This window comes from Typopeltis vanoorti, chromosome 14 (genome assembly GCF_054136105.1).
Source record: "Typopeltis vanoorti isolate ZY-2024b chromosome 14, IOZ_Tvanoo_1.0, whole genome shotgun sequence".
NCBI classification, from domain to species: Eukaryota; Metazoa; Arthropoda; class Arachnida; order Uropygi; family Thelyphonidae; genus Typopeltis; species Typopeltis vanoorti.
In genome coordinates this window covers 12433274-12450111 of record NC_143562.1, presented here as the reverse complement: position 1 = coordinate 12450111, position 16838 = coordinate 12433274, and the positions used below count along the sequence as shown (strand labels likewise).

The 16838-nt window shown below is 36.6% G+C and overlaps 1 protein-coding gene across 1 annotated transcript in view; it reads left to right on the top strand.

The window, feature by feature from the left end:
* The window catches only part of LOC150099235 (protein FAM13A-like), a 267122-nt gene that overhangs the window by 121603 nt on the left and 128681 nt on the right, over positions 1-16838 (top strand). The window contains exon 11 of the mRNA XM_090404288.1: positions 12292-12394. Coding sequence (XP_090260414.1) covers positions 12292-12394 — 103 coding nt within the window. The remainder of the gene's footprint in view (positions 1-12291; positions 12395-16838) is intronic.

The window sequence follows — 16838 nt, the reverse complement described above, 5'->3', positions numbered from 1 at the left end:
CCAGCTTTGGCCAATCTCTTCATGAAAAACCTTGAAACTAATGCTCTAAAAAAAAAAACTATCAAAAGAAACCCAAAGATGGCTACGTTATGTGGATGACATTTTTGTCATTTGACCAGGAACAACAGATGACTTAATTATTTTTAAAGAATACCTTAACAGAATATATCCAAATATAAAATTCACTTTGGAAATAGAAGAACATAAAAAAATTACCTTTCCTGGATATCCTCATAGAAAAAAAACGAAGAAAAAAGATTACCTTTTCGGTTTACAAAAAAAACAACTACAGGAAGATTTCTTAATGAAGCCTCACACCACCACCTCTCACAAAAAATAGGTATAATAAAAACCTTGAGAGATAGAGCATATAATTTATCCAGCACGGAAAAAAAGCGAAATGAGGAATTGCACTACTTAACACAGAACCTCACACTTAATGGATTTGAGCCAAAAACAATAAAAAAAATTGTCAACACAGCTCCCACAACCAATGTGGAAAAACAAGATTTCAAGAATGCAATCTCACTACTATACATCAAAAATGTCGTGGATACTTGCCATAAAAAAAACCCATAAAAAACAGACATCTATCAAATCTATTGTTCTTGTGGCATTTGTTATGTAGGCCGACGGGAAGGTCAGGAGAAATCCGTATGGCAGAACATAAAAAAGACGTAGAAAAAAAGAAGAGAACACAAATCAGACCTAGCTTTTCACACAACTTCCACTGGCTTAAAGTACTTTGAGGGGGGAAAAAAAAAGATCATATATTGATAAAAACTGTTTCACAAGGAAATTCAAGGAAGCAGCAAAAATGCTTCGAATTCCTACACGGTGCAACATAAAACCAAGGTTTGATATTACACCAAGTGTAGTTGGCATTCATAAAAAATCTAACTTCCTCAGATCTCGGACATAACAGACATGAAGCACAGAATGTGACAAATAATAATGTTCCAACAAACATTCAGTAACGAATGTTTCAATTTTTTCAATGTTACAGTTGGAAACATTTAATGAACTGTGAATTTAATATTTGTTAGTTGTTTAACTTTTTTTATATACCAATACCCCTGATGATGTAAGTCATACGACTTACGAAAGTTGTCGGGTTTTCACTTATCCTGTTCGTATTTAATTAGGAGCATAAATAAATATGTGGTCTCAATACCGGAATCTATCTCTCGAACAACTGACCAACAGAAACCTTTGGATACATATGATTTCATCATGCTTGCAAGCACTCCTGTTATCATGGAGTCTCCATACAAACTCTCCTTATCCTACCTCTCTTGCTCTCTTTCATCTTATCTCTCCCTTCTTTATTTCTCTGCAATACCATTTACCAGACATTTTATTTAAGTTAAGGGATTTTCACGTCGCCGAATTGAAGCCTTTGGCTCTTCATATAATTAGACACTTTATTTCTCTAGCCATTATACATTATGTTTTGTTCTGTGAGTGACTACTCCAAGCACATTTCTCTCTCTCTCATTACCATGTGATTATTCTCTTCATTTTCCACTGTTTCATTCTTTGCTATCACTCATAACTGCATGCACCCTTCCTCACTTCCACCACTTAACAAACAGCACCAACCTTACTGACATTTGCATGTATGTTTTCTTGCCTTTCATTGTTCAACTCTCTGCTATCATACTACTTACTCTCCACACACTTCTTTCATTTTCAAAACACTTCCAACACACGTGCTCAGTTTCACTGTGCTTATAGAGTGAAATATTTGCATATTATGTGCTTATGGAAAGGTAAGGGCATGGCACCAGAGATCAAATTCTTTGCTTTAGAGAGAGAGATCGTAGAAAAGTATAAAGAATTTAGACTCCCTATGGTAATGTGTTTCATAGATTACTCTAAAGCTTTTGACTGTGTTCAGCATGTGAAACTGTGGAAAGTAATGAAAAGAATGTGTTTTCCTCAATACTATCAGGTTGATAGCTAACTTGTACAGGGAGAGAAGCCACAGTAAAAACAGGTGTTGGATTAACTGATTGGCTTTAGGTTGGAAAGGGAGTTAAACAAGGATGTATGCTTTCTCCTCACTTGTTTAGTATCTATGCTGAGGACATCATGCATGTAGCATAGGATGAGCTCAAGACAGGAATTAGGGTGGGTGATAGATTGATTAGTAATCTGAGGTATGCTGATGATACAGTACTCCTTTGTAATGACAAGGAGGAACTAGGACAAATTCTTGGCAAAGTTAATGAGATCAGTAAGAACAGAGCACTTTAACTCAATCCTAGCAAGACGAAGATTATGGTTCTCAAAGGAAATACAGATAGCGAAGCTGCTGAGGAACAAGTGTACCTTAATGGAGAAAGAATTGAGGGAGTCGGCACATTCAAGTACCTGGAATCTATTATTAATGTGAAGAATTGCTGTTTGGAACACATCAGAAGGAATGGCTAAAACAACATTCAGAAATATGTCTCAAATATGGAAGGATGAATTCTGTCTCCATAGAAACAAAGTTGAGCATTCTGGATGCAGTTGCTTTTTCAACAGCAACTTATGGATGTGAGACCTGGAACTTAAGTCTGATAGGAAAAGATAGCTGCTTTTGAGATGTGGTGTTACAGAAGGCTGTTGAGGATATCATACTGAAAGGCAGACAAACAGGTGGGTGCTTGAAAAGATCAGTAGAACTTAAGGATACTGACAGAAGAAAGTTGAAATATTTTGTACACATTGAAAGGATGGAAGGTGGATTTCTCAAAACAGTAATAGAAGGTAAAGTTCCTGGAAAAAGAAGAGGAGGTAGACCATCAGTGAGATGGATGGATGGATGGTGTGTGTGTGGAGTAACTGATCTTCAGAGAGTTGAAACCTCCAGAAAAGCATACAGCAGGACCACCTTGCAAGGACTGCTGTAGCATATCACCAAGCATCTGAGTGACCATACAGCATCTGTTGATGTCCAATGAATAAATGAATGGATGGAGAATAGTGATAACCAGAATGGATCTAGTATAGTAAATCTCCTGACTTCCTGAAGCTCCATTAATGATAGCAAAATAACAACAATAATAATAATAATAATAATCTGAAAAGCATTTCATTTGGATCTCACTCATCTTCTTTAAGTGCCATCTCCTATCAGAGGTCGGTGACCACCATGGGAAATTTTGAGTGATCCTCAGCCACTCTGAACAGTCCCTCAGAGCTCATGCCAGTCCACTGTCTGTCTGCCAGCCAAGATTTTCTTCATCTTCCTTGTGCTCTTCCATTTATCTTCCCTTTTATAATCAATTGAAGTATCTTATATTTTTCATTACGAAATAGGTGACCAAGATATACAGTTTTCTTCTTTTTTATGTATCTAAAAGTTCACGTGATTTCCCCATTTGTTCCAGTATTTCTTGATCAGACATTTTTGCTGTCTATTGGATTTTTAACATTGGTCTCTATAACTACATCTCAAAATCTTCAAGTTTTTTGATGTTGTCTTCAAGGTCCAATTTTCTGCACCGTACACCAGTACAGACCATACATAGCATTTAACGATGCATACTCTAAGCTAAAAATTTAAATTGCGGTTACACTGTTGATTTAATCAGGAGAAAATTTTTTCTTGCCATTTCAATTCTAACTTTTATTTCCATTTCTGGATTGTATTATTCATTTAACCAGCAAGCATCAGAGATATTTAAACTTTGTCACTCTTTCTATTTGTTTCCCATTTAAAGAAAGTGCTGAATTAAGAATTGGTTTCTTGCTTATGACCATGAATTTAGTTTGGGTGATATTTATTTTAATCCCATTTTTTCACTCTCTTCGTTCACTAGTTCCAGAAGATTTTGAAGATCCTGAATATTGTCAGCCAGGAGAGCTATGTCATCATCATATCGGATGTTACTGATGATTTCACCATTTACATTAATCCCTTCCTTTTAAGATTTTTTGAAATATGGCTTCTGAGTATATGTTAAAAAGAAGAGGTGACAGTACACATCCTTGCCTTACTCCTTGTTTGATGTTAATGGAGTCTGTAATAATGTCATCAACTTGAACAGATGCCTTTTGATTCCCATATAAGTTTTCAATGATCCTGATGTCTTTACCATCTAATCCAATTCTTGAGGGATAGATATCCAGAAGTCATGCTCTAGTGATCATATTCAGTACTTTTTTAAGCCACTTCTTTACCAATAAACATAATGATGGTCTCGCACTGGATGATGAAAATTATATATCCCCTACAAAGACTTTCATTGATGCTCATGTCGGATTCAAACCCACTGTGTCCATTGGAGATGGAGACCACTCAACCAACCATGTCTGGCATTTGGATATACTGAAAACAATTAAAAATCACATAATAGGAAGGTTAGTATTGGTTTGCTTAATTTCTTACTTGCAAAATTTTTAATATTCAGTAGTTGAGAGAGTAAGAAGTAATTTTAGTATGGAATATAATGCCCCATTTATTGTAAAAGATGCATTTTAGAAAATCATTATTTAACTATATTGTGTTTGACTACTTATTTCAAAATGCCCTGATTGCTGATTTACAAAATTTTAAGAGAAGATAATTAAGAGCCATTTTATTATTGTTGAGTCAAGAGACTCATTGTGGAAGGTTCCACTCTCACATGCACAACTCATCATACTTTGTCTTAAATGCATTCACTTTCTCTGCACTCAGTACACTTTCAGGCAATCCACTCAGCCCTCAGCTTGCACTCTTCTTATACAGCTTCCAGGAATGGCTGCTCTCCCCCTGTCTCCAGACATTCTATGAAAAATCTCATCCCCATTAATCTGGTAATTACCTCTTACCAACTTATGTCTCACTCATGTCTCCCCTCTACATTGGTGGACCCAGGGAGGGATTCAAGGGGCCCTGGCCCCCCCAAAAGAAAAAGGAAAAAAAAGACTAGAAAATTTTCAAAAATCTTTTCCTAATTAAAATTCTTTTTTTTTTTAATTTTTTATTTATGTTGTGTCTTGTCTTCTATTTCTATACTACTTATGAATTAGTAGTCACATGAGGTGGGAATACCCTCTGACTCTCGGGAATCACGGCCATTGTGAACTCAAGGTGAACAAAGTAGTGCTTGGGCGATACTTCGTTCAAAGAATCGCTCGGGCCAGAGATCACGGATATCATGTATTGGTGATCACTGCAGATGCTCAGTCATAGGTCATATGCACTATGTAGTGTATATTCTTAGTGTATATTTATCGTCTACTCAACTCTGTCCTCCCTAAGATTAAATCATGAGTGCTCGTATCCCCCCCCCCAAGATTAAATCATGAGTACTCGGGGGGGCCCCCTCCAAGATTAAATCCTGAGTGCGCCACTGCCCCTCTCCCTTCTATCCACTAGGTTCTGCAGTTTGTATTCTCGCAATCTATCCACATACTTCACATCCCAGAGATCAGGGACTGATTTAGTCAATCGTCTCTAATCATCCTTTTGAAAACCAGGTGATCAGATCTATGTACATTAATCCATATATATATATATATATATATGGCCTGATCAAAGCCCTGTATACAGTTGTATACAGTGGAATCATGACATCCTTATGTCTACATGTTAGGTTCTCCAGATCATTCCCATAATCTGCTGTATTGTCCTCACAATTTTAGCAAAATGTCCACAAAATTTCAAATTCCAAGTCCTTATCCACCATCACTCCCAGATCTTTCATCTCTTCCACCTCTTCTAAGATAAAAGAAATTTCTAAGAAATGAGATGTAGTGAGAGTGGGGGGGTAAGTAATAGAGAGTTGAGTAATGAAGCTGGGAGAGTCATGCTGAATAGTGTAGAGAATGAGTCCATGAGTGTGGACTTGAATGAAGTTAAGAGTAGTAAAATATATGGTGATTCTATGATTAAGGGTATGGAGAGTGGTATGCATGAGGAGTGCTTGGCTGATGGGACAATAGAAAGAGTGGCTTTAGCAATAAAGAGAGGGCATGAAGCAGACAAGATGATAGTTATGGTGGGTACGAATGACCTGAGAGGTAGTATAAATCGGGTAGGAAAAGATTTAAGAACATTATTAGATATTGTGAAGAGGAAAAGTGTCAATGGGAGAATAGTGTGTGTGCTGCCTCGTTTTGACAATTACGAGTTAAGTAGACGAGCAATGATAATGAATGATATGATTGCAAGAATGTGCAGAAAAAGAGGTCTGGAGTTTGTTGATGTTTGGAGTGTGTTTGAAGGAAAAAGGCAGTTGTATGCTAGAGATGGACTGCATCTTAACATGGAAGGACATAAGCGATTGAAGAAGTTATTGTTTTCTGAACAGGTTGAAGTTATTGGGCAGGGAAACTAATATTGAAAAGGTTGAGTGTAAGAGAGAGAAACTTTAGCACTGATTGTGTATTTATTGATCCTTATAGGCTGAATAAAATGCAGAAGAGAGGGGATAAAAATCGGCATAGGACTACGGTAGTTAATGACTTATATATCAGTTCTAAAGCCGGTACAAGATCTAGAGGGAATCTGAAATTTTTGTATACCAATGCTAGAAGCATTCGAAATAAGAGAGAAGAATTTTTGGCATTAGTCAGTGAAATCTCACCAAAAGTTGTAGGCATTAGTGAAACTTGGCTGTCAGCAGAAGATGTGGTCACTGGAATTGAATGTGATGGGTACACTATTTTCAGGGAGGATAGAGCAGATAGAACAGGGGGAGGAGTACTGTTGATGATAGCTGATGTGTTGCAGCCAAAGAAAGTAGTATATCATGATGATAGACATGTGAATAAGAGTTCATTTGAGGCAGTCTGGTGCGAAATAGCGACCAACGCAACCAAATATACAGTTGGATGCTGCTATAGGCCAGGGAGTACGGGGGGAGATATTGAATTCATGCATCAGCAACTTAGTGCAATGAGTGAAGGCTTGGTGATTATTATGGGGGATTTTAATTACGGTGATATCAATTGGAAGGAGGAAATATCACGTAGCAAAAAGGAAATGGAATTCATACATCTTCTACGAGATAATTACTTGAAACAGCACGTAACTGAAGGGACACGTGGTGTGAGAGTGTTGGACCTGGTTATTGGTTCAGAGGTTATATGCATAAGTAAGGTGTCCTCGTTACCTCCAGTTGGTGAAAGCGATCATGTGGTATTGACTTGGGAGGTTGCAAAATCTGTGGATTTTTCTATTAAGAAGGGGTATGTACGGAACTACAGGTTAGGCAATTATAACAAGCTTTGGAGTGAGCTTGCAGCCATCCCATGGCAGAACATATTGCAAGGGAAAGATGTTAGCAGTGCTTGGGATAAAATCAGCGGGTATCTGAGGAAAGCAATATCAGATTGTGTCCCCATGGTTAGGAGGTCAAACAAGGCAGGCATTAGATGGATGAGCAGTAGTATCAAGCTTGAACTGCAAAAAAAGAAAATGTTATGGAGAATTTACAAGGAGAAAGGCGATCAGGACACCCATGAGCAGTACAAGGCTCAAGCTAGGAAAGTTACCAGCATAGTAAGAAAAGCTAAATCAGATTATGAGAAGACCTTAGCCAAAGAGATCAAGGGTAATCCCAAAGAGTTCTTCCGCTATGTGGCAAGTAAGAGGAAGAATGACTTCGGAAGGATAACCTTAGTGGGTGCTGATGGTATTGAGGTGACAAAATCAGATGTAATAGTCGAGTTACTGAGTGATCACTTTTCAAAAGTCTATCACCCAAGTGAGGATATCTCTATACCTACAGCTATACCTAATGTGAGAATTGAAGCTAAAGAATCAGAGGTATTAAATATATTGCAAAACTTAAATGCAAACACTGCTGTAGGCTTAGATGGAATATCAGCTCGGGTGTTGCGTGAATGTGCAAATGAATTGTCAACCACTCTCACCTGGATATTTAACTTAAGTTTGAACGCTGGTATGGTCCCTAGGGAGTGGAAGTTAGGCAAAGTGGTTCCTTTGCATAAGGGTGGCTCTAAAACTGCGGTATTGAATTACAGACCAATCACCATCTCAGGAGTAGTGGTAAAAGTATTGGAAAAGTTGGTTAAAGACAAAATTCAAGAATGGGTGGATCAGGATATGATACTCTATAGAGGCCAACATGGTTTTGTTAAAGGTAGATCCTGCCTTAGCAATCTATTAACTATTCATAATAGAATAACATCTGAGTTGGACAAAGGAACTGGCTACACAGTGGTACTTCTGGATTTTGCTAAGGCTTTTGACAGGATACCCCATAGAACACTGTTACGCAAATTGGAGCAGATGGGAATGGATATTAAATTGGTGATATGGATAGGAGAATGGCTCAGGGAGAGATACCATAAGGTGGTGTATGGAGGAGCCGAGTCGAGAATGAGGCAGGTGACCAGTGGTGTGCCTCAGGGCTCTGTGCTTGGGCCAATGTTGTTTAATTTGTATATAAATGATATAGGAAACGGCTTAAAGGGAGATATTCAGTTGTTTGCTGATGATGCAAAGTTGTGTAGTGCAATAAAAAATCAAGCTGATGTTGAAAGTTTGCAGGAGGATTTAAATAAGCTGGTAAAATGGGCAAAAGAAAATGGATGTCAGTTCAATGTGGAAAAGTGTAAAGTCATGCATTTTGGGATTAAAAGATTACCAGCTGTGTACTACATCGATGGAAAGGTACTCCAAGAGATTGATGAGGCTAGGGACTTAGGGGTATTGGTAGATAGGGAGATGAAGTTCAGAGGACACATTGCTAAGGTGTCCAAGATTGCACATAGGATTACTTGGTTGTTGAGGAACACACTGACATCCAGAGATAAAGAGGTTATTATTCCCCTTTATAAAGCATTGATACTTCCACATTTGGATTACTGTGCTCAGGTCTGGTCACCTGGATTCCTTGGAGATGAGGAGGCTGTGGAGAGGGTTCAGAGAAGAGTGACCAAGTTGGTGAGTGATATAAAAAATGCTCCCTACATTGATAGATTGAGAGCTTGTGGATTGCAGAGATTGGTTGATAGGCGAAGAAGAGGGGATATGATAGAAACATTCAAATTACTAAAAGGTTTTTATAGGATTGATGCAGGGGAAATGTTTCAGCTGTGTGAAAGTGATGGAAGAACAAGAGGTCATCTCTGGAAATTAAAGAAGAGTGTGGTTAACAAAGGTGTCAGAACAAGGTTTTTTGCCTGGAGGGTGGTGAATGAGTGGAATTCATTGCCTGACTTAGTTGTGAGCTCTTCGTCTGTAAATGAATTCAAGAAGAGATATGACAGATATTGTTTTGCTAGTTTGGGTCTCCCGCGATGAGTCTACTGACTCCATGGAGATACCCGTAATAATAATAATAATCCCCACCAATCCTATACTCTGCATCTCATCTTGCTTCCTAAACTTTAAAACCTTATACTTTGCTACAATACACTGATATTCCCCACACATTTGTCCATTCAGACATTATCTTACATTATTATATCTTACATTATCTTTGATGGTTGTAGTTGCTGGCTGAAAGCATGTGAATCAAAGAGAGTATAATTTGATTACAGAGGGTTACTAGGACTTGGTTGAAAATGAATGAAAATAAGGATAGGATTGCAGAAGTCAGGTCACTAAACAGTTTATTGTTCACCAGATTAATGCATCAAATTTTTGTTTAAAATGGTATTTAGCCATTCTCTTTTTTGAGTTTGGTGTTTTACCTTGCATTTCTGTTTATGATCTTACAAAAAAAAAATGTCCACTTTCATTAGTTTCCCCCCCTCCCAGCCTTCCTCATCTTCCTTCTTGATACCTCTTATTTGGTATCTTTTCACATTTTCAGCCTATCCCTATTTTTTTTTATCTCTCTCTCTCACTCCACCCTGCTGAGTAACTTATTCAGTATGAGTGATGTTGAATGAGAGCAAATCTCATCTGCAGTGGGAAGAATAATTAAGTTTTTTTTTTTTTTAATCTGAAGGAAAGTTAGCTATCCTTGTTGGTAGTAGTTTTGCTTTTCGAAACATGAGTTTTTCATCCCATAAGCAAACTGGCCAGAAGACCATACACAGAGATATACATTAAGAGATGCACTATTTATCAATAATCGTCCTGACACTTTAGCAATTTACAATTGATACCAGCAAGCGAACCATAATATTGGGTATGTCCACCTTTTGGCTTTGATCACCTCATGTAGCAGACATCAGGTGGAATTTGTTTTCATTCCTCCATCAACGCAGCATTGATTTCAGCGGCAGAGTGAGGATGTAAGATGTGCTGCTCTGAACCTCAATCGCCACTCAAACTCGTTCCACAGATGTTCAATGGGGGTTGAGGTCAGGACTCTGCACAGGCCAGGGCAGTCATTTAACACCCATCTCTTCATACCACTCCATAACAGCTACAGCTTTGTGGCATGGGGCATTGTCGTCTTGACCAGGCATGGTCTCTGAAGATGAACCAACCAGTTTGAAACAGCTGTCTGTCCAGTGAAACCTAAAAAATGGACCAAATTAGAAAGAGCGAATATATGCACACCTGGGCAGCGCACGTTTTCTAAGGTGGTCCATGGTAGGACGACTCGTAAATACCAGTGGGCGTATCCCCGTAATCTCTCTGGTCAACTTACTTTTACAAAACTTTCATAGTTTCTACATTCAGCTTTGAAATAATGCTGGATCTAATATCCACTTGATTTTTATAAATTTTGCATTGCCGAAACGAAGCCTTTTGGATCTTTATTTTAGTAAAAACTGCTTTCTACCATCTGTAAACTGATTTTTATGTTATTAACGAAGCCTGGAATGTTCCATAACTTCAAATAAGAAGGGTGTCTGGACAATTATTGGTAGATAGTGTATATGCTGCCTCATAGCCTTAGTTGCTTCATTTGTAATTCACAACAATAACCCTCCCAGTAATCAAGGATTACTGGGAGAGTTATTAACTGCTATATTAATGTTTTGCCTAAGCAAAACATTAATATAGCAGTTTCATCTATAGTCATAGAAGCCAAAATAAAAAAAAAAAACTTTATTTCCTTATTAACTTCTTTAAAGGGTGAAAAAGGAGTAGCCAAAACAAGGATGGTCATAGCCACCAAAGGTTGGTCGATTGGTAGAGCCTCTGCTGCTAATGGCTCACGCAAAAAGTTCAGCAAGTTTGAGCACGGTTAGTAGTTGGAAGGGGTCAATCGTTCAATGCTGTTGGCACACTCTCGCTCAGTGAGTCTTTAGACTTCCTGGAGGTGTCAAATAATAATAATAATAATAGTGGAATGAAAGGTGTATGTAATAAGGAATACATTAACTAATGTTAAGAGAAAATGGTATAAGTGCGTTAGTCTCCAAGTTCATCAGTTGTATATGGGAAAGCGTAGTATAGTGATGGAAAGGCTGGCAACTTGTGAACTGGTGAGGCAGCGTAGAAGAGTAATAACACCAGATAAATTTGTATCATAAAAGTAATGACATGGCTTGTCATAGATGGTTACATTTGTATACTAATGCATTGAGTATCAAAAATGCAGGGTGTTCATTGAGTTGACTTTGATTGACACAGGCCAGAATAGAAATGAAGAGATATATCTTCTTCAAATAAAATAGAGAAGAAAAGAGGAGGTATTGACTGTTATTGATAAGATGGTAATGAAAAATAGCACTACATGTGATGGGTTTTTTTTGTATAAGATTGAGATAAAAGTAAACCAGATATGTGATATCATTACAGATTTGGTATTGAAGATCCTATTGATTCACTGTTTACGTGTTGTGGACTGTAGAAAATCAAACTTTAGAGATAACCATTCTGATTGCTTTGATTATTTATCATACTTTTGAAGAGCAAATGAATGCAACAAAGTGTGACAAAGAAATTTTGAGCCATAGCAGATGAGGGGGGGGGGATTTCAAGTTGATATTCTTTGACATGGGATGCCTGCTCTGAGAAATGTAGATGCTCTCCTTGTGACAAAAGGAATTGAGATTGGTGGTAGTTGATAATGTGCTGCTGGTCAATATCCATATGTCATTTAACTTTAGACTCACTAAACCAACTTCTCAACCTCTTCGTTTATTCCACACACACCTGTCCTTTGGACAAACTGTTTACGCTAATGTACGCAACTTCGTCTCGTCTTCTCTATAATCCCTTGCCCACACATAGCACTGTCATGTTAGAGGTCTTGAGACCTCTTGTGTGGGTTGATATAAAAAACAATAACAACATTCCCTGTATATTAAATTATTAAAGATTTCTGCTAATAATTAAGCCACAGTTTCTTAGGTGGGAAAATGTCACATTTCTTGCTGTCAAGTTCTGAATTCATTATACTGCGTGTTTGACCAGAATTCATTTTCTTCCAGAGCCAGTAAGATCAGAACATCGTTATAGTTGGCCACTGTTGAAAGGAACACATGATGATGATGCTTTGCTTTCACCTTCTGTTCATCATTTGAGGAAATCCAAGTAAGTTGCTATTTATGTGTTAGTCCTTACTGTTTTGTCTACTAGTTTTTGTATGTATGTATGTTTATACCTGCAGAAGTCCTGTGCAATTAGAATGAAACATTACGCTGTCAGTTAAAATAAATGTTATCTTATCCCGGTGTTCTGCCTTATAAACTCTGTCATATATATTTGAATCATTTGATTATGGAAATTTGAACAGTACGTTATATGCATTTGATAATGCATCAATCATCTTATGTGTATCAGTTAAATTGCCAGCCTGATTGGCCGAGTGGTTAGCGTATCTGCTCTCCAGCTAAAAGGCTTCAGGTTCGAATCCCACTGTCAGCATGGATGCTTGTGATTGTCTGTGAAAATACTGGTGGTGATGAGCAGTAGATGGCATTGGTGTAGATGATGAGGTTTGCTGTAATTCGTGGATGAGTGATGAAGACAGAGAGTTGTAGCATAGGTGTCCTCTCTCGATGAGTCTTTGGACTACCTGGAGGTGTCAGGTAATAATAATAATTCATGAACATATCATCATCTGTTCATTGGACATCCACAGATGCCATATGATCACTCCGACACTCAGTGATATGCCACAACATTCCTTGCCATGTAGTCCTGTTGTATGTTTTTCTGGAGTCTTCAACTATCTGAAGATCAGTCACTACGCGCGCACACACACACACACACCCCATCTATTCATCCGTCTCATTGACAGTACATCCCTTTCTCTTTTTTCTAGGAACTCTACCTTCTATTACTGTTCTGAGAAGTCCATCTTCCATCCTTTCAATGTGTCCAAAATATTTCAACTTTCTTCTGTCAATATCCTTAAGGAGCCTTAAAGTTCTACTGATCTTTTCTAGCACCCATCTGTTTGTCTGCCTTTCAGTATGTATCTTCAATAGCCTTTTGTAACACCACATCTCAAAAGCAGCTGTCTTTTCCTATCAGACTTCTTTAGGTTCTAAGTCTCACATCCATAAGTTGCTGTTGGAAAAACAACTGTATCCAAAATCCTTAACTTTGTTCCAATGGAGATAGATCCATCCTTCCAGATTTTAGACAAGTCTCTGACTGTTGTTTTAGCCATTCCTAATCTTCATCTGATGACTTCTGATCACCTTGACTCCCTTCTAAAGCATTTCTGGTGAGTTCTCCTCACTGGTCTCCAAAAAATCATCCAATCGAGTTGATGTTTCTTCTGTGAATCCACTAGGAATTACTCTAACATCTAGTCTACTTTCCTGACTTGAAAGTTTTTGGAGTCTTAGTCTTACTTTGAGATACTTAATCAGAGATACTTGTCTTCCACTGCTGAAGATCCAGACATGATCAGTCTGGTGTCTTTACCTATAAATGTTAGATGTCCAAGTATAGTTGTGTTGTGGGTGTTTCTGGAAGCAGGTATTGGTAATAACTAATTTGTTAGCATGGGCAAATTTCAACAGTTTCACAGTAGGTGTTATGTTCACTCGTACCAACACAGACTAAGACAGTTTTGCACCCCTGGCAAACTCCTTCTTTGGCGTCCCAAGTTTTTTTTTTTTTTTTTTTAAATATTTAATACTTGCTGATTGTAAGTAGGTATAGGTTTTCTCAAATGATTAATAATTTCATAACTTCAAGATATCTACTTATCATTTCTATTCACTAATAAAAAAAACAAAATAGTACATATAAAAAAAAATCACTAAATTATTGGTTATTAAAAATATTATGGGTTTTACACTTTTGGTTTTATTAATTATAATTTACATATATATTTTTCTTGATTTTAAATCTGCAAAAGTTTTTATTCTTTCACTAATGTCTATTTTCTGAACAACTGCATTTTCAATAGATAGTAAAGGCTAAAGAATTTAATCTCTCACTCCCCATTGTTGATCGCAAATATGTTTGGATAAGTTTCAATTTGCTGAAACTTTTCTCAGCTGTTGCTACTGTAATAGGAATCGTCAGCAGAATTCTCAATGCAACCCATGTATTTGGAATTATATTCTGCAAATTATTTGCTTTTAAAAATTGTAAAGTTTCCAATGGTGAATTGATATTTTCCGGAAGTAAACTGTTTAGAGATTTAATTTCTTCAAACAGCTCGTTCCTATCAATGTCACTATTATTTTTATGAAGAAGAATTGAATGCAAATCCATTGTTTTTTTAATTCATTTAAATCGCCTATTTTAGTTATATTAAAAAGAAAACCTCAATTTTGCTTGTACGTTTTTATTTGTTCAAATCTTTCTTCAAGAGATGTTAATATCGTGTCCAAAATGATGTTGAATATCGTTATTCTAAACTTTGTTCTCTCATCAACAGTAACAAGAGTGTCTTCAGATTCATAACTAAATAATTTCTTCCTACGAGTTATTCTTTTTTCAGTAAATATTGGAATAAAACTAATTCCTCAGCTTGAGTCAAAGCATTTTCAAATTCTAGTGTACGATATTGTCTAATAAATTCCGTACATGATTTTAATAAATTTTTAACAGTTTTTAAATCCATATTTTTTTGTTTGCATTGATTTGCTATGTTAATCTGATGAAGTATGTCATACCACGTCACTAACATAACTAAGAAGGAATAATCGCAAAGTTTTTCTGCTAGTATTAAAAATACAGATTTGGTGGCACATCGGTTGAATTTTCACTAAGTATTATCAGTGCATCATGAATTTCTACAATCTGATACCTAACTGACTTTATGCATTCAATATGACTCTCCCAACGAGTTTCACATACTGCTTTAACAGTGAAATTTGGTACATTATCAGTTAAAATTTTCCATCTAGCAACAGATGCTGAAAAGAATGTATAAAAGTCGTTGAATAACACCAAAAAATGAAACAGATTGTGGGCAAGACATTGCTGCATCTCCTATAACTAAATTTAAAGAATGGCAGCCACAAGGCATGTAAAATGCTTGGGGATTTATTTGCCCTAAACGCTCGAATACCTTTATTTTTCCCTCGCATATTGGACCCATTGTCATAGCCCTGTCCTCTAATATCATTATTTAATTTTAAATCTAAAAGCAACTTAATGATCTTATCATATAATGATTCTCCTGTAGATTCATTGATTTCATAGAATGAAACAAAATGTTCTTGAATAACTAAAATAGACTCTGTTACATCTATGAATCGTAAAGTAAAAGAAAGTTGTTCTTTGTGACTAATATCTGGGGTGCAATCTAAAATAATTGAAAAGTATTTTGCTTCTTTGGTATGCTTAACAATATCATCGCAAACAGCTGATGCCAAAAGAGAGATTATTTTGTGTTGAATAGTTTTGCTGCAGTATGTCACATGGGTTTCCTTTGACAAAATGCGATATACATGTTTGTGCATAATGACATCATATTTACTTAATAAATCTATCAAACCAAAAAATTGCCATTATTTGGAGTATACAACCGATCTGATGAACTGCAGAAAGCCAAATTATGGGTTGATAAAAATAATATATCACACAGCCTTTTCAATACATTTTTCCAATGTTCTCGTTCTGTAACAATGATTGATTGCATTTCTTCATCTATTGTTTTACTTTTTTGAAATCTCGTATTTGTTTCAGCCCATTTGAAATAATTTTTTACATGTTCTGGTGAATTTTCATCACTCTTTAAGTAACCATTTATATGTTTCCACTTACAACGACCAACTGATAATAGGTTAAGTTACTTCATTAGAGTAAAATAATTTGCAGCAAATACAAAATACTTTGTTTCCACTCATTGAATAAATAAGCCATTTTCGTAAATATTTTTCACCATTTGGAGTTATTCTATAATACATTGATGTTGAAAAACATTGATTTTCTGTGTCTCTGGGATAAACAAAATCAGTGCATTCATCTCTGATATGTTCTAATAAATCTGAAGATAAAATATAATTGCGAACTGCAGAGTTTAATGGGAAATGCATGGTAGCAGAATCGTTATAGTGAAAAGTATTTTCAGAAATGTTCTGCGGGTTTTCTTTGAAATTTGCAAATCATTATTTTCATTTTTTTGATCTTTTTCATCATCATCATCAAATTCCTGCCATGTACCCTCAAGGGGTGTACAGGATATGATAGTACTACATGAAAAAATTACATCATTACTATCTTCCTATCTACAATTTTCCTCCAAATCAGTCTGTTACTTGTCAAGACTCCAACATTATCAGATCTTATATTTCTATCATCTAAGGCACTTTGTACCGTATCAATCCACCTATATCTTGGTCTTCCTCTGGGTCGTTTTCCTGCCAACCTGGCAGAGAACACTTGTTTTGCTAATCTTTTCTCTCCCATTCTATTTAAGTGACCATACCACCTGAGATTAGCTCTGCTAACGCATTCCTGGATGCTGACAATGTCAAGTTCTTTCCTAATATCCTCGTTTTTAATATGATATTGCCATTGATGCCATCTGTTCATGCCTCTAATCTTTCTCAAGACTCTCATA